Source organism: Oncorhynchus tshawytscha, unplaced genomic scaffold (genome assembly GCF_018296145.1).
Source record: "Oncorhynchus tshawytscha isolate Ot180627B unplaced genomic scaffold, Otsh_v2.0 Un_contig_1824_pilon_pilon, whole genome shotgun sequence".
NCBI classification, from domain to species: domain Eukaryota; kingdom Metazoa; phylum Chordata; class Actinopteri; order Salmoniformes; family Salmonidae; genus Oncorhynchus; species Oncorhynchus tshawytscha.
Window position 1 is genome coordinate 1,288,913 of NW_024609829.1, and position 19,475 is coordinate 1,308,387.

General features: G+C 41.3%; 1 protein-coding gene across 2 annotated transcripts; it reads right to left on the minus strand.

Annotated features, from left to right (window-relative positions):
* Positions 1-1,889: 1,889 nt before the first annotated feature.
* Positions 1,890-7,322, minus strand: LOC112254201. Of its 2 annotated transcripts, none has more exons than XM_024426540.1 (6): positions 7,152-7,322; positions 6,038-6,689; positions 5,459-5,563; positions 4,531-4,592; positions 3,948-4,226; positions 1,890-3,781 (listed from the first exon to the last, which is right to left on the minus strand). In XM_024426540.1, exons 2-6 carry the CDS (start codon positions 6,678-6,680, stop codon positions 3,734-3,736), a joined length of 1,137 nt encoding a protein of 378 aa, XP_024282308.1. In that variant the 5' UTR covers positions 6,681-6,689; positions 7,152-7,322; the 3' UTR covers positions 1,890-3,733. The 2 variants fall into 2 exon arrangements, with proteins under 2 accessions (XP_024282308.1, XP_024282307.2); XM_024426539.2 differs by having other exon boundaries at positions 3,933-4,226.
* Between the last annotated feature and the right edge of the window lie 12,153 nt (positions 7,323-19,475).

Sequence of the window (19,475 nt, forward strand, 5' to 3'; positions counted from 1 at the left end):
ATATATTTTGTTTACTCGATATCTAACTACCGCAAATATTTAGACTGAAATTACACCAATATGTTTTTTTAAATCTACATATGCGCAACTACATCCCTAGTTCTAAGAATAACAAATTTGTTGGTGTGCTGCATACTGCACCATGCAGAAGTTCCGATCTGACTCCTCTATTCCACCTCTTCTTTGTTGCTGTGTTTGGCACTTTTACCAATATCCAAGGGGTGGAGAGAAATTGGTTACTGCCATTCACGACACAATGGTGACATCATGTGGATAAATCAATGTTCTGTTTCTAAAATGTTATCTTCACAGACAGTGCAAATCAACTTTTCCTGAATATCTACTCTAGTTGCAACATGGTGTCTGGCAGTCCAAACTGCCTGGTCAGTCTACAGTCTAACCTGGCCAAATATTTTTTAAACATTTTTTTTGAATGGTTAGCAGGATAGGAAGGAAAATAGTCTAAGTCACACACTTATCAAGAGGTCATCCCTAATGCCTCGAATTTGGCGGACTCACTAAACACTTGCTTCATTTGTAAATAATGTCTTGAGTGTTGAAGCTGGCCCCTATCTGTAAATAAAAAATATTTAAAAATGGTGCTGTATGGTTTGATTAATATAAGGAATTTGAAATTATGTATATTTTAGTAATTACATTGACTTTCGATACTTAAGTCGGATTGTACTGGACGACTTTTACTTTTGCTTCAGAAAGCATTCTTGTCCTATCACTAGTCTAGGGCAAAACTATTATTAGATTTTCTGTACAGTCTACCCCTTAGTTACATAACTACCGGCAAGTCTCTTTCTGTCCTGCTTGTGTTTATACCATATTACCATTGGTACACATGTCTGTTTAAATTTTTGATCACATGTACATCCGCCAGGTCCCGGAGAAGGCTCTGTGGCAGGATGTCAAACTGGTTGTGCCTTCCTTTGTAAAGCTCTCCTGCCCCAGGAGGAACCTTTGTGCACAGGTAAGACGCATCAGCTCATGCTTCACTCATAGACGTGGCTGACTGTAAAATCATATTACCTCTAAATCAGCGATCCCAGTTACTGGTAATCAGGTGCCACACAAACACCATGCTATTGGCAAGAGCATCCCCACTGGGAAATAATTGATTGAGTCACCATTGATTATTTCAGCATACTGGTTATCACACTATCAATAAAGCTGATTGAAGTTAGATTTAAAAAATTGTCAGGTTAACCCTGATGTCAACCAACTATTGACTACAGGGTTTCAGGGTGTGGTTCATTTTAAACTGTGGGCAATTATGAAGTATCAATCAAAATGTAATGTTGATCTGTCTTTGCCGGGTGGGTAACTTCTGTCTATGTCAAAGCATGTCCCCCCGTCTTATCTGTTGTCCTGTGTGAACTTAAGTATGCTCCCTCTAATTCTCCCATCTCTCTCTCCCCTCCCAGAGGACCTGAGCCTTAGGGCAATGCCTCAGTACTACCTGGCCTGGTGACTCCTGGCTGTCCCCATCTCCAGTCTACCTGGTCATGCTGCCGTTCCAGTCTCTGCTATTTTACCTGTGGCTATGGGACCCTGACCTGCTGTTTTCAACCCTCTCTCTCTCCCACCTGCTGTCTTGACCTCTGAATGCTCGGCTATGAAAAGCCAACTGACATTTACTCCTGAGGTGCTGATCTGTTACAACCACTGTGATTATTATTTGACCCTGCTGGTCATCTATGAAAATTTTAACATCTTGAAGAACGATCTGGCCTTAATGGCCATGTACTCTTATAATCTCCACCCAGCACAGCCAGAAGAGGATTGGCCACCCCTCAGAGCCCGGTTCCTTTCTAGGGAGTTTTTCCTAGCCGCTGTGCTTCTGCATTGCTTGCTGTTTTGGAATTTAGGCCGGGGTTCTGTATAAGCACTTTGTAACATCTGCTGATGTAAACATGGCTTAATAAATACATTTGATTGATTGTTTGAAGTCTTAAACTCCACCACTGACAGAGGCTGCTGCCACTGGAGTTTGTCCACAGCATTGAGGAGACCCTGGCTTCCCCACACATCTCTCACATGGAGGAGGAGAGGATGTCTCCTGAGCTATGTTGTCCTTGGCAGATGAATAGCAGGCCTAATCCTCACCTACATACATTCTAGGTTATCATATTTACTTAATGTATTTATTCACATTTAAGAGCAAGTTGTGTTTTTAGTCAATAATTCACTTAAAAACAGTCAACAGTTCTAAAGTTAACTTATCCTCAACCTCTACAGAAAATTGTATTCATGAATTTAATTGTTTCCATGTTTCTATTGGTCCAGCTAATGAATGTGGTTAATTAGGTTACCTGCCATTTTAAATAGGTGAGCCCAAATCAAGGACAGGCTAAAACTGCTTCTCCAATAGAAATCCCCGATCGCCTTGTCGGCTGGTTAAACTCATGCATAGAAACACGTCATCGGCTCTATAAAGCTCATCTCACACCGAGATACGCAAGTGCAGGCCATCAAATCAAAGGCACTCCTTCGATATGTTGTTTTTGACAAATGAAAACGTGTCAGTTTGTCACTTTCACGAGGTTGGAGTAATAACATGTTCAACTACTTAAGGCATTGACTCGAATCTGGGTTGTGCCTTCAGATTTTTAACTTCTCTCATTGACTTCTCAAACCCCAGCCTGGTCTGTATCGCAAGCATTCCCAGAAGTTTCACGATGTTGCGCCTCTGGGTTTAGAAACTCTGTGCCCAAATGTTTGTCAGGGAATGTCTGTTAAAGAGCGACTGACCCTAAAAAACCAACCAATCACTTTGAAAACGGCCTATGTGGCAACAATATGAGTCAAACATTTATTCTAGTGTCAAAATTGACTACAATGTGTAAATAGGGTAATTTTAGTCATAAAATCAGTCTCGTCTAAAATGGAGTTTGTGACCTCGGTGCATCACAATGACCACATTTATATTTTAAGTTAGTATTATACTTCCTAGAAATATTGCTACATAAAGTTCTGTTCATTAGCTTGATTTTCTTATTCTTTCAGGTGAAAGGTACAGGGGTCCTAAGTATAATTTCCAAAAACAAGGCATCTCAGTCCTCGAGGGCCTGATTGGTGGCAGCTTTGTCCCAGCCCCAGCTAACACACCTAGATTACTCATCAAACCTTTGATTAGTGGAATCAGGTGTGTAGAGCTAGGGCAAAAACTAAAATATGCACACCTTTGTGTCCCAGAACCAGGATTAAGAATGAGGAATAACCTTGTACCAGGGTAGTTAGTGAATGCAGTTACAGTACATAGTACTTACTATCCCTAGTGGTCGGTTGTAGAGTAGGTTGGTAGAGCATGGCGTCTGCAATGCCAGCATAGTGGGTTCAATTCCCGTAAAATGTATGCACACATGATTAGTTGCTCTGGATAAAAGTGCCTGCTAAATGGCATATATTATATTTTATAATTTAGATGAATAAATACAGAGTGTACCAAATGTGGTAAGAACTCCATATTGCATTTCCATTACTTACTAACCTGTAAACATAGTAATTACACAGATTGCCCTAGTGTAGATTTACAGGTACAAGGCCTACTATACGTGTTGTGTGTGATGTTCCCTTCATGACTTGCCTCTGGGTTTCATTTTCAGTCATCTTTAAGTAATCTATTCCATTTGTGTCACAAGGAATCGAGGAGCACTCCGTGTGCTTTTACACCATGAAGAATGCTCGGTTTCCCCTGCAGTCTTTTTTTGCATGTGACATTGTATCAATGATTATGATCGTCATAGTTATGCAACGTCTGATCTGGATTAACCTGAAAAGCAACATAAATGTCATTAGTCTAGTCTAGTTGGGTGGGAAACATGTTATAGCTTTTAAGAAAACCTGTGTCTGACCTCTAGTTTAGTTTACTTGCACATAATTACATATATTTGAATAGAAGAGGAAAAAAAGATCTGACTCGCCTCTGGTGTTGTTACCTGTGTCTGGGTGAAGCGGTCTTCTAAGTAGCGGTGGCCCAGGCCCATGATGTGGCCTTTGGAATGCCTGGAGAGACAGGCCACCCTGGCTGTGAAGTCCAGAGTGAAGGCCAGCTTGACCAGCTCCGGGGCGTTGACGGGCCCAGATCCAGCAGTGTGTGGTGTCTGGTGGCTCTGGCGTGTAGGTGTCTCTGTCTCCACGTACGTATCAGCTAACTGCTGGAAGGTGCTGTAGGACAGCTTCTGGAAGAATGAGCTCAAGCTGGCGTTCTCCTTCAGCTATGGAGAGAGGACATACTTTCATGACCATAGAATATAATACGTTATTATCCATTAGGAAATAGCAAGTTTAGACTAAAGTCCAGACCTGTTTTGTGCCAACATTCCACTTCTTGTAGTCTGTGTAATTTACCAAACATGTTTGGCATATGACAGATTACAATAAGTGGAATGTTAGCACATTCAGACTGGTACCCAGCCTATAGCAAGCTATGCTAAATGTGAAAGATGCATTGAGTGTCAAAAAAAGACTGTGTTAAGTTTCTCAAATGCAATCTTTTTTTTGTAGGTTATAAACAGAAACCTTGTTATCAATGAGGTCTCCTTGCTGCTTCATCAGAACAATGATCCTTTTTATGACATCCTCTGGAAGAAATGGATAGAAAACACACAGTAGGTAAACATACAGGTAACTGCCAAAATAAAGAAATGAAAAATATATATTTTAGAACAAATTCTTATTTACAACGACGGCCTACACCAGCCAAACCTGGACGACGCTGGGCCAATTGTGCGCCGCCCTATGGGATTCCAAATCATGGACGGTTGTGATACAGCCTGGATCACAGCCAACAAAAGAAATTGTTAATAGGGTGTTTGTTGGGCCACCACGAGCCAGAACAGCTTCAATGCACCTTGGCATAGTTTCTACAAGAGTCTGGGACTCTATTGAAGGGATACGACAACATTCTTCCATGAGAAATTCCCTCATTTGGTGTTTTGTTGATGGTGGTGAAAAACGCCATCTCAGGCCCCGCTCCAGAATCTCCCATAAGTGTTCAATTGGGTTGAGATCTGGTGACCGAGACGGCCATGCATATGATTTACATTGTTTTCATGCTCATCAAACCAGTCAGTGACCACTCGTGCACTGTGGATGGGGGCATTGTCATCCTAGTCATGGTAGCCAAAATAATGGCCTGCCCAGCATTTTCATACATGACCCTAAGCATGATGTGATATTAACTGCTTAATTAACTCAGCAACCACACCCGCGTGGAAGCACCTGCTTTCAAAATACTTTGTGTCCCTCATTTAATCAAGTGTTTCTATTATGTTGGCAGTTACCTGTAGTAACTCTACATTAGACAGTAACATATTTGTGTGATGTGCTGTATTATATGACCTTTACAGCTTTATACATACAATGTGTATGTTGCTATAGAATGTGTCATTTTTAGTGTGAATATACGTATAAAGACATCAATACACATAAGCACATTGATACTTACCATCTGTAAGAGCTGCCTCTGTCTCTTTCACCTCATGCACAATCTTCTCCAGCTCTTCTGAAACTTTCTCATAGTACGAGTCAGTAGGCCCCACACTCTCAACCGCTGTAAAAAAGTAACAAGAACGATCATTGTCTTTGCAGTCTTTTTTCATGCAATAACTGTATAATAACTGGACTACCAACTAGGGCCCCGAGTCAACTAGGGTCCAAATTCCCAAAACATTATTAAAATCAAGTCCAAGTCCTTATCGAAATCTATTTAGCATAATAAAAAAAATCCTATTGAATAGCTACCAAAATGTTAACATTCATCATAAATAGGAATAGTTGATTCTTCCGTCTGCTGTATCTGTGTTTACAGGTCTATTATTTCCAAAATGCTTTAAGATAGGCATTATCCTGCATTGTTTGAGTTAAGGGGGTGTGTCACAATATCTACCCCCCTCCCCCTTAAGGGTTTTAAGCTAAAATGATTACAAATCCACAAAATCCTGTTTGAACAAAAGGACAGTAATAAGAAAACACTCAGTAGTGTGTGATAATAATGGATTTGGGTGCCATATCCTCACAAACCTACATTCAACTCCAGTTATGTCAGTGGTCTTGGCCCTGTCCAAAGCCAATGGTCTCTTCACAGACCCTCTGTGGCTGTCAATCTTGATTTTTCTCAGAGATAACCTCCTCATGGAGCTCCTTTGCCTTATGGATTTCTTTTTCTGCAAGGTTCCTTGTGACTGTCCATCTTTCTCTGTGCCAGACTCCTGCTCGTCTTTCTTGTCACTCCCCTTCGTCGTGAAAACCCCCAGAAAACCTTTCCAGAAAGAGGTCTTTTTGCTCTTCTTCTTGCCCTTTTTAGACTTATTCTCCAGTTCAGTAGAAGTCTCAATCTCAGGAATGTCAGCAGGTCCAGGGATTTCTACTAGAGACACATTTGGTATAACAACTTCCTCATCAGGTGGTGTGCTACTGGCAATGCCCTCGTCAGGTGTGCTGGGCTCCAAGGTGATCAAGGGGTCACTAGAATGCCGGCGGACCCTTCTGCATTTCTCTGACAGTGTCACCCACTTCTGAGGCGTTGTTGGTGACCTCTGGTCCTCACATGTCCCATCATTTAAACTGATGCTGCGCTTCACATACACCTCCAAGAGGCGACAAGTGTCCTTGTGGCCAAGAGATAGCAGCTGGGCGTTTTTGGGCACCACCTTCTCAGTAACCTCCATGACGGATATCTACAATAGATAGAAAACAAATAATTAGCATTATCTTCACTACTGTAAAACTGTCTAGATTTATAAAATGTTCTTCATTCAACATTATGAGATGTCACATTCGCAGAATTGTCTTGTATATTGTTCTGGTTGTTGTGGTTTCACTTTTAATGCTCAGCCTAAAGTAAAGTCTGCATGATTTAAATTGTTCATTTAAAGTTTCATGAAATAATTCACTTTGTAGCCAACAGAAATCCGGCTACAGGCACGATTAGCACAACATTGGGTCCGAATACAATAAATTCCATAACATTCAGAACAGTTCTTCGGTCATAATATTTTACGCAATACTGATCTCACTTCTTCCTGAACAGTTGGCTATTTACCAGTGCCATTACCCCTTTCAATTAGCCATTTCATATGTTAATATGTCAGTCGACAACATTAAATAGAATATCGTAGGTAGGCTAGTAGGCTACTCACCACTTTACAAACGGTCTGTCTAGCGATCCTTCCCTATAAATGTGTTGATTCCGACGTGTTGTCTTGGTGAGATATAGGTCCTTGCAATACGGCGTCCTTAGGGACGTCAAACTCTGACGTCACCCCAATGACGTTTGCATTTAAATTGGTTAAGTGGTTAAGGTTAGGGCAGCGTTTACCAAACTCGGTCCTCGGGATTCCAAGGGGTGCATGTTTTGTTTTTTTGCCCTAACTCTACACAGCTGATTCAAATAATCAAAGCTTGACGATTAGTTGATTATTTGAATCTGTGTAGTGCTAGGGCAAAAAAACAAAACGTGCTGCTCTCTTGGGGGACCGAGTTTTGGGAAACCCTGGTTTAGTTTTAGGTAAGGGTTATGGTAAAGTAGGGGCTACGGTTGGGATTAGGGTTTCGGGTAGTGACGTCTCAGGGATTCCAAATAGCACTAATCGTGAGATAGCTACACCTAAAAATAATGTATTTTCACACCCATGTTTGCACCAATGATTTAATCACTAGATAACATATTGGGGGAGCTGTGTTCAGGCCTCAGTGCCTCCTTCTTGGCACTCCCCACTGTTGTAAAAAACATTTTGGAAGCTATAGAAATGCATTTATTAATGCCTACATTTGTTTTTGCCTCCATAATGCACTTTAAAATTATATTACGTGAGCTAAAAATAAAAATGTAAAATATATACAGTACCCGTAAAAAGTTTCAGAACATCTACTCATTCCAGAGTTTCTTTATTTTTACTATTTTCTACATTGTATTATAATAGTGAAGACATCAAAACTATGAAATAACACATATGGAATCATGCAGTAACCAAAAAAGTGTTAAATCCAAATATATTTTAAATTCTTCAAAGTAGCCACCCTTTGCCTTGATGACAGCTTTGCACACTCTTGGCAATCTCAACATTCGGTGCTCATATTGTTGGCTGTGGAAAGATACATTTTTAGGGGGCATTATGGTCACACAAGGGCCTTGTGGCCATGGCTGTCGATGCTGCCGGGAAATTGGAGGCCAGCCCTGAATCCAACATGACCTTCTGCCCTTCTTCACCTAAACTAGATGGAATTGTTTGAAGGTCATTCAAAAGGACCATTTTGCTATATAATATATATTTATTTTTACAAAGTATTCCCCCCCCCAAATAGCCCATACTTTACCATTGATTAACAGATTCACTACATTGAACAACTGTGTTTGTCTTAAAGCTGAGAGATAAGATCAGGAAACAGTTTTAGGATATACACTAATATGTATATACACCCCTCTGTGGAAAGGTGAAACTTTCACGAACATGTTGATTGTTTTGCTCTAGGATGCCCACAGGCCTCAAGACTAGTCTGAAGGTCCCCCGGTACCAGTTGGGAAAATTTATGGTACTGTACATATGGAAACTGTTTAGTGCCAAAAACATGTTAAAAATACATGTTTCCTGATCTTTCATATCTCTCAGATATAGGACAGACACTTAAGAACAAACTTTTTAGGAGGAGGGAGGGCTGTCTGTTGTTCCATGTAGTGAATATGTTATTCAATGTGTTTGTATAAGATAGACTAATGGGTTAATATCAGCTACCAAAGGAAAATAAATACTGTATGTAGGATGTAACCTGCAGGACTTGATGGCACTGCCACATTTAACAAAGAAAAACTCCACCCACAGCCCTTCAGAAAGTATTCATACCGCTTGACTTATTCCACAGTTTGTTGTGTTACAGCCTGAATTCAAAATTGATTACATAGATGTTCTCACCCATCTACACACAATACCCCATAACGACAAAGTGAAAACATTTGCAAATCTATTGAAAATCTTATTTACATACAGTACCAGTCAAAAGTTGACACACTTAGTAATTCCAGGGTTTATATTTTAGTTTTACTATTTTGTACATAGTAGAATAATAGTAAAGACATCAAAACAATGAAATTAAACATATGTAATCATGTTGTAGCCAAAAAAAAGTGTTAAACAATGTATTTAATATTTGAGAATCTTTAAAGTAGCCACCCTTTTGCCTTGATGACAGCTTTGCACTCTTGGCATTCTCTCAACCAGCCTCAGGAGGTAATCATCTGGAATGAATTTCAATTAACAGGCGTGTATTGTTAAAAGTTAATTTGGTGAATTTTGAGCCAATCAGTTGTATTGTGACAAGGTAGGGGTGGTAAATAGAAGATCACCTTATTTGGTAAAAGACCAAGTCCATATTATGGCAAGAACAGCTCAAATAAGCAAAGAGAAACGACAGACCATCATTACTTTGACATGGTCAGTCAATCCAGAAAATGTCAAGAACTTTGGAAGTTTCTTCCAGTGCAGTTGCAAAAATCATCAAGCGCTATGAGGAAACTGGCTCTCATGAGGACTGCCACAGGAAAGTAAGATTCACCTCTGCTGCAGAGGATAAGTTCATTGGTGGTAGCTGCACCTCTAATTGCATGTCACGGCTTTCTTCCTGGGAAGGATAGGCGGACCAAAACGCAGCATGGTTATAGTTCATGGTTCTTTAATAAGAAAACTCAAACATGAACGAACTACAAAACAATAAACGTGAAAACCGTAACAGTCCTTACTGGTGCATAAAACACAAAGACAGGAAACAATCACCCACAAAATACCTAAAGAATATGGCTGCCTAAATATGGTTCCCAATCAGAGACAACGAAAAACACCTGCCTCTGATTGAGAACCAATCTAGGCAACCATAGACTTACCTAGACACCTAAACTGAACACAACCCCATAAATCTACAAAAAACCCTAGACAAAACAAAACACATAAATCACCCATGTCACACCCTGGCCTAACCAAAATAATAAAGATAACAAAGATAACTAAGGCCAGGGCGTGACATTGCAGCCCAAATAAATGCTTCAGAGTTCAAGTAACAGACATCTCAACATCAACTGTTCAGAGGAGAATCAGACCTTCATGGTCAAATTGCTACAAAGAAAACACTAAAGGACACCAATAAGAAGAGACTTGCTTGGGCCAAGAAAGATGAGCAATGGACATTGACTAGTGGAAATCTGTCCTTTGGTCTGATGGGTCCAAATTTGCAATTTTTGGTTCCAACCTCTGTCTTTGAGACGCAGAGTAGGTGAACGGATGATCTTTGTATGCGTGGTTCCCACCATGAAGCATGGAGGCCCGAGGTGTGATGGTGCCTTGCTGGTTACACTGTCAGTGATGTATTTAGAATTCAAGGCACACTTACCATCATGGCTACCACAGCATTCTGCAGCGATACAGAATGAAGAAAAAGTTGTTGAGGGTAGGGAGAGGATGAGGCAGTGGGTAGGTGGGTGAGATATTGTCACTATAATTGCATAATGGAACTGTGTGATCTGTACATCCAATTACAAAAATACCTTGTACAGTAATCATCTCACCTGTTAGTTGCTGGTTAACTATGTGGCCATTGAGGACAGCAGTGTCGATCAGATGGAAAAATATCTTTGTGTACCACTTGGTCGTTTTCCGAGTGCATTCCACAATGCTGTTTATCATGTCCGCCTTATCCACTGCCCTCATTTGGAGATTATAGTCAAACACACAGTCTGGTTTGATCTTCCTCTCTCCTGTCAGGTGGTCCACCTCCCCCTGTGGCCAACATGGTTGCTGTACGGACAGTGGAGAGGACATGGACGTCTCGTTTGTCATGCCACTTTACTGCCAGCTGTTGACCATTCTCCTTGAACTCCACCTCTCCTCTATGCATCTTCCTGCATCCGAATGCCGGCATCCCCTTCCTGTTCGAGTTGACTGTGCCACAGGCCCCTGTGCTGTTGGAGAGCAGGTGCTGTAAGAGTGTGGGACTACTGTACCAATTGTTCACATAAAAAAGTGTGTCCCTTGCCGAGATGAGGAGCCAGCATGGTAATCACCATTGACCCGGACACCCCAAGCCCCTCATAATGTTGGATGTCAGTGGTGGACCCTGTGTAGACTATAATGTCCTGGACAAATCCTGGTTTCACGTCGCACATGACAAAGAACTTAAACCCAAACCTGTGCCTTTTGGAGGGAATATACGGACGGAACGCCAGCATCCTTTTCCATAACATCAGGGACTCATCAATGCATAGGTCCTTGTATGGCACAAAGACCTGACCAAATGCTGATGTCAGGCTGGTAAGAACATTTCTTATTTTGTATAACGGGTCATTTAGGATGGCAGTAGCATTGTTATTTAAAAAACGTTTTTATTTAATTTAAATTTTGATACACAACCCAACCAAGCCCCCTTTTCCTCCCCAATTTGCACCTGGTAACCTTGGTACTGCGCCTGGCCCACCACAATTGTTAGACAAGGTAGCTACTATCTTGTCTAACCACTGCGCCACCCAACTCCCCATTATATTATATGATTTTATAGTAAGAAGAATATAATTGAATATATAAATATTTTCCTATTGCAGAGCAAGAGCATGAATATGAAGTGGCTATGTTGGAGGGATAAGATGAAAGTAGTTATTTGACAACTTTAGTTGTGATTGATTCAAACCTCTGATTTATGGGCTGCCAGATGTGACTATAGGCTACTGATGATTTGAGAAAGTTGCAAAAAACCAATGCTGTTCTTTCATCAAGTGATCATATTTTCACTGACTATTCTCAATTAACACAGCGCCATGGGCAGGAGAAAAAAGACATCATTCCCAAATGGTGAATGAAGCCAGCCGCACCAATGTTTGTCGGAGGAAACACCGTGCACCTGGTAACCTTGGTTGGGAAGACAAGACAAAGCAAATGGAAAATGAAAGGTGGATCGGTGATTTCACTCATGTTGGGTGACAGCCACTTTCCTGCCTGTTCCTTTTTCACTCATGTTGGGTAGGTTACTCCTTTATTTCGCAGCGTGACAGGCGATTTTTCGACCCAAACTTTGTATTCCATAGGCTCTCCAACCCTGTTCCTGCAGCTACCAAGTACTTAATTTGGGAAACCAAGTGAAGTCTGTTCGAGGACATTGATAGTAACATGTTTCCACAACAAAACATATTCTCTTGAACTCTTGACAGCCCCTCTCTCTGCATGCTGGGAAAAGGAATGAGGGGAGGAGATATTCTGTATCTAAAGGTAGGCTAATGTCAACCTACTAATTATGAAAATGTAAAAATGCCCTATAACTAGGCTATTCAAAATCAAATGCACTGTACTTGTAGACTAACTCTGAATTTGTTAAATTTAGGCAAAACCAATTATGTACCAAAGATATCTTAAAATCAGTATTTTTAAAAATTCTGCCATGTGTAATATGTGGGAGGCTATGCATTGTATGACGACACAATGATTATTTTAATTCAGTTTTTTTAAGGCTTGGTCTCAAACACAGTATATGCCTATGCAGAAGCTCTAATATGCATGTGGGTGTTTTGAATTAATCATCACCTTAGAATGAGCTGTCCATTTCGTTGTGAGGCTATGACACAACATCCACAATGACCATGTTTACCGCTCAACCTGTTCTTGAACCTCTTTGTTCAAGTACAATTTTACTGTGGTCACGACTGCCGGTGTGATGGTAATATGGTCACCACAACAGCCCACTAGGTTACAGGTTAATCCATTTTCTTCAGTAGGCCCATCCTAGGGCTTGTTTACGGTTTTGATTTTGTCCTGCTGGTCTAAGAGGGGAAATTACGGAGTTGGGTTTTAGTTAACCTGAATGAAAATAAGGCTATAAATAGGCTACCCCATAAAGAAAATAACATTGATAAGGCCTGTATCATAATGATGGTTTAGTGGAATATGCAACCAGAAACAAAAACAGAAGCCTCACCCTAAGGGTATTTTCTCTTGTTTTTTCATTGGCCATACTTTTTACTGCAATTGCAGTATGAGGGAAATACAGGTAAACCCTGATTAGAGTTGTATTGCTGTCAAAGCAATAAAGGATTCCATCTGAATCTTTGGACCTCGTACCGGTAAGTGGTTACACTTTAGCCTACTGATAAGAGTTTAATGACAGCAGGGAAACTGTGAGTGACTACTTTCGTGTAGGGCATTTGAACTTTCACGTCAGGACATAGTGAACTAGGCCTACCATATAGGCTAAGCCTAAACCTTTAGGGCTGAAGAAACAAAAAACAGGTATTTTTCATTGAATATGCTCATTTTGGGTAGGGTCTTTATGATGAGATGATGCAACATGTCCCAGCATGTTCCCATGCAATGCTGTGCAACTGAGGAAATGCCACACCAAGAGGAAGAGAGACTTCCAGGCAGAAATGTCTGACAGCGGCCTCAACCATGACCTGTGACCTGGAAAAACTTGCCCCTAACTGAGAGAGATGGAGAACATTTGTCAACGGACAATGCTTCTTATAGGCGCCAAGGTTAAGACAAGTAAGTATTTACACCATCCTAAAGTGACCTATATTCTCTGAAAACCAAGAGCTATTCAATGATAATTATTGTGGCTACTATAGATTTCCAAAGAAAGTATTGGATGGCAATACAGTGCATTCAGAAAGTATTCAGACCCTTTGACTTTTTCCACATTTTGTTACTTTACTGCCTTATTTTAAAAATGATAAAATATATATTTTTTCCTCAAATCTACACACAGTACCCCATAATGACAAAGCAAAATAAGTTTAGACATTTTGCAAAAATGTATTCAGTATTCAGAGACTTGTCCCGTAAGGCACTCTTGCGTTGTCTTGGATGTGTGCTTAGGGTCTTTGTCCTGTTGGAAGGTGAACCTTTGCCCAAGTCTAAAGTCCTGAGCGCTCTGGAGCAGGTTTTCATCAAGTGATCTCTCTACACTTCGCTCAGTTCATCTTTCCCTCAATCCTGACTAGTCTCCCAGTCCCTGCCACTGAACGTCATTCCCACAGCATGAGGCTGCCACCACCATGCTTCACCATAGGAATGGTGTCAGGTTTTCTCCAGATGTGACGCTTGGCATTCAGGCCAAAGAGTTCAATCTTGGTTTCATCAGAGGTCTGAGAGTCCTTCAGTTGCCTTTTGGCAAACTCCAAGCGGGCTGTCATGTGCCTTTTAATGAAGAGTGGCTTCCATTTGGCCACTCTACCATAAAGCCCTGATTGGTGGAGTGCTGCAGAGATGGTTGTCCTTTTGGAAGGTTCTCCCTTCTCCATAGAGGAGCTCTGGAGCTCTGTCAGAGTGGCCATCGGGTTCTCGGTCATCTCCCTTCCCAAGGCCCTTCTTCAACGATCAGTTTGGCAGAGCGGGCAGCTCTAGGAAGAGTCTTGGTGGTTACAAACTTCTTCTATTTAAGAATGATGGAGGCCACTGTGTTCTTGGGGACCTTCAATGCTGCAGAAATGTTTAGTACCCTTCCCCAGATCTGTGCCTCGACACAATTCTGTCTCGGAGCTCTACGGACACTTCCTTAGACCTCATGGCTTGGTTTTTTCTCTGACATGCACTGTCAACTGTGGGACCTTATATAGACAGGTGTATGCCTTTCCAAATCATGTCTAATCAATTGAATTTACCACAGGTGGACTCCAATCAATTTGTAGAAACATCTCAAGGATGATCAATTGAAACAGGATGCACCTGAGCTCAATTTTGAGTCTCTTAGCAAAGGGTCTGAAAACATGTGTAAATAAGGTATTTCTGTTTTTTATTTGTAATAAATTAGCAAACAAATTCTAAACTCTTTTCGCTTTGCCATTATGGGGTATTGTGTATAAATTGATGAGGAATGTTTTTTTATTTAATCCATTTTAGAATACGGCTGTGTTATAACAATGAGAAAAAGTCAAGGGGTCTTAATACTTTCCGAATGCACTTTATCGATAAACTGGCATACACTGCTAGAGTCCATTGAAAAGATATGCTGCACTCCTCATTCAAAGCTGCATGATTTGAAATGATTTGCAATCCTTTTCCATTACAAAGGTATCACATGAATCACGAAATTGACGACAGTTTATAATTGAGACCTGAGATGAATGTGAGATGTGGAGATGATTACTTCATACCTAATTTGATCTGAAATGAATTTGTGACTGTTAATATTGTGGCTGTGATTTTCATTTTCAATTACCACTGTCTTGTTTAAAGCCTGGTAATCCATTTGCTCCAGTCAAGGTTAGCGAGCCATACTGTAGTTATCTGGCCAGAATTTAGATTAAGCTGGCAGAACACTAACTAATACAAAAAGGGGTTCTGTTGAATTCTCAGTGCACCATGTAATGCAATGCAGTCTAATCAGTATAGTCAAAAACCAGATACATATGTTGATTTACAGCACAGGCTTGCCCACATTTTGTAGCTTGCTGTATATTGCACACATACCAGTCACCTTTTAATTTCTTACACCACAGCAGTTAGCACACTATCATTGTAGTCAAATTTAAATTGGCAGGCTACACATACTGTACGACATACAAGCCAAAAATACAGGCCTCAATCAATCCAATCAATCGATCAAATGTGTTCATGAACCCCTTTTTAGCTTCACAACTGCAGCATCATCGTCAGTTTTCACAAAGTGCTTGCACACAAACTGAACAATGTGCACATACCATTACGTTTTTTCTCTTCTTATCACTGTGGATTTAAATGGCATGATCTTGACCTGCATATTGAGTGTGGTTGCTGACTCACTGTGTCGTATCCACATTCTCTGTGAACACTGGGGATGGTGTGTAAAAGCCTCTCAATAGCTTCCTCTGAGTGAGTACGTGCTGCACCATTCACCCTGTGTGCCCCGGATACACCCACTCTTCTGCTTTTCAATGCATATACGGTAACTGGGAAAAAGAGAAGTGAATCAAACCTTTGTTGTCTCTCGAAATCCTTGAATTATGCATGGCTGAAGTTTCATTTTCGCTGGTCTCATTTTATGCAAAGCACTAAAACCAATAGGTTAAGTTTTATAGACACCTTAATGTTTGTGGAAGGCACTTTCACACATCTGTGAATTTCCATCTCTGTGGACATGGACTAATAAAGTCATATTACGGTATATTTTATTATATTCTGTACTCAGGCTCAGTATATTCTGTATATGGGCTGACCTTATAGAAAGGTCACAGAGCTAGTAAACAGCTGGCTGTCTCATGGAAGGGATGTTCAGTTATTTCTCTCCTGAAATACCAACCGGAAACTCACACAGCGGCAGACAGAGTGGCGTGGACCTTAGCCAGCCTCTAAATCTGGCCGTTGTAGGGCTGATCCCTGATGTTTGACCATCAGTCAGATCATGAAATTATGAAAGGATTATGAAGGGCTCTCGTAACTGGATTATGTTTAGGGAATATTTAATTTATTGTACCTTTTCAAAATAAAAAATGGACATCCTCAGTGTCAAATCAATTTGACATTTTATAATCCACAGTAGACTGTATTATTTACTATTTATTGAAACTGAAATGAACCAGTCATGCAGTAATGCTTCAATGCCTCAGGATGTCACCCCAAACATTGTGAAACACAAGAGAGTTGTGTGATCACATAGATTGATCGTCATCCCAACATTCATGCAAAACACCAACTCATAGAGCTGACATTCTCTTTTCTAAATGACAAAGTATCATGTCTCTACACAGTATATTTCTATCTTACGTGATCCATGTCACCTTGCCAGGAAGTGGCTCAAGCTTCCTTGTCACAGGCTCCATAAGCTCTTGTTTGCCAACTTCCTCATACAACCACCCTACGTACTACGTTTCACTGAAGACAGAAGCTCATATCTTTATACAAACCTTTGGCTGTGACATACATAAATTGAGCCTTTAGGGTGAACATTAAATTCCACCGGATGTCACCTCAAAACACTGAGCACACTAATAGAGATTCTCATCGTGATAGTTAAGTGATCACATAGATTGATAGTGAATGCAACATTTGTGCAAAATACACCAAATGTCCAATGGAGCAATGCCTTTACGTTAGTCTACGTTAAGGTCAATAGTCATTTCAGAAAGGACCTTGAACGTAATCTTTTATTGTATGGTCTCTGAAGTGACAGGTTGGCCTTCATATGATGCACACCAGAATTAAAGTAAATGAAGTGTGAACAAAAAACCTGGAGATAATTATGTTCCCAATGAAAAAGTGTGACAGAGTAATTATTCACAAACACTATTTGTGCTGGGATACACAGTTGGAAGGGTATTTGTTTAATCAGTTATCTTTCAAAGACTCGTTTCAATCTCAATCTTCAATCTCACTATTGGGATTAGCTCCAGGCGGATCACTGCACGAAGAACCAATCACACAATGCCTGTCGGTGACAGACGGGTCGAGTTGTGAATGAGGGCCTGTTGTCTGGACCTCTGGCAGTCTCTACGGTGGTGAATGATGTAAGCCCCTCCCTCCTTATAAGGAGTCACTCGCCCGTACTCCGGTAATTCTCTCCTCTCTTCTTTGTGGAGGAAAAGTACATCAGTGTCTAGCTTGAGAAACAGACGCGTCACAAGTCCTCAACTGGCAGCTTCATTAAATTGTACCCACAAAACACCAGTCTCAATGTCAACCGTGAAGAGGTGACTCCGGGATGCTGGCCTTCTAGGTAGAGTTGCAAAGAAAAAGCCATATCTCAGACTGGCCAATAAAAATAAACGATTAATATGGGCAAAAGAACACAGACACTGGACAGAGGAACTCTGCCTAGAAGGCCAGCATCCCGGAGTTGTCGCTTAACTGTTTGATGTTGAGACTGGTGTTATGCAGGTACTATTTAATGAAGCTGTGCGTGTACTAACAGTTTGGATTAGATAACACAACGTGCCATTGGAAAACAGGAGTGATGGTTGCTGATAATGGGCCTCTGTACACTTACGTGTATATTCCATTAAAAATCAAGTAATTTACAACATTAACAATGTCTACACTGTATTTCTGATCAATTTTGGATTGGAGATGCTTAATGTGAGTCTGGAAGGAGAGTTTACAGTCTAATCAGACACCTAGGTATTTGTAATTGTCCACATATTCTAAGTCAGAACCATCCAGAGTAATGATGCTGGATGGGCGGGCAGGTGTGGGCAGCGATCAGTTGAAGAGCATGCATTTAGTTTTACTTGCATTTAAGAGCAGTTGGAGGCCACGGAAGGAGAGTTGTGTCATTGAAGCTTGTCTGGAGGTTAGTTAACACAGTGTCTAAAAGAAGGGCCAGATGTATACAGAATGGTGTCGTCTGAGTAGAGGTGGATCAGAGAATCACCAGTAGCAAGAGAGATATCATTGATGTATACAGAGAAAAGAGTCAGCCCGAGAATTGAACCCTGTGGCACCCCCATAGAGACTGCCAGAGGTCCAGACAACAGGCCCTCCGATTTGACACACTGAACTCTGTCTGAGAAGTAGTTGGTGAACCAGGCGAGGCAGTCATTTGAGAAACCAAGGCTGTTGAGTCTGCCGATAAGAATGTGGTGATTGACAGAGTCAAAAGCCTTGGCCAAGTCGATGAATACGGCTGCACAGTATTGTCTTTTATCGATGGTGGCTATGATATCGTTTCGGATAAATTAGTATCCAGTATATACATATGAGTAATGCGAGATATGTAAAAATTCTTAAAGTGGCATTATTAAAGTGACTAGTTTTCCATTTATTAAAGTGGCCAATGATATCAAGTCTGTAGGTAGGCAGCTGCCTCTCTGTGCCAGTGGTGACTATTTAACAATCTGATGGTCTTGAGATAGAAACTGTTTTTCAGTCTCTCTGTCCCAGCTTTGATGCACCTGTACTGACCTCGCCGTCTGGATGGAAGCAGGTAGTAGCTCGGGTGGTTATTGTCCTTGATGATATTTTTGGCCTTCCTGTGACATCGGGTGCTGTAGGTGTCCTGGAGGGCAGGTAGTTTGCCCCCGGTGATGCGTTGCGCAGACCACACCACCCTCTGTAGAGCCCTGTGGTTGTGGGAGGTGCAGTTGCCGTACCAGGTGGTGAAACAGCCCGACAGGATGCTCTCAATTGTGCACCTGTAAAAGTTAGTGAGGGTTTTCGGTGACACGTCACTTTTTTTTTAGCCTCCTGAGGTTGAAGAGGCGCTGTTGCGCCTTATTCACCACACTGTCTGTGTGCATGGACCATTTCAGTTTGTCTGTAAACTTGATGATTGAGTTGGGTCGTGCATGGCCACACAGTCATGGGTGAACAGGGAATAGAGGAGTTGCTGAGCATGCAACCTTGTGGAGCCCCAGTGTAGAGGATCAGCGAAGTGGAGATGTTTCCTACCTTCACCACCTGGGGGCGGCCCGTCAGGAAGTCCAGGACCAAAATTGTACAGGGAGGGGTTGAGACCCAGGGCTTCAAGCTTAATGATGAACTTGGAGGGTTCTATAGTGTTGAATGCTGAGCTGTAGTCAATGA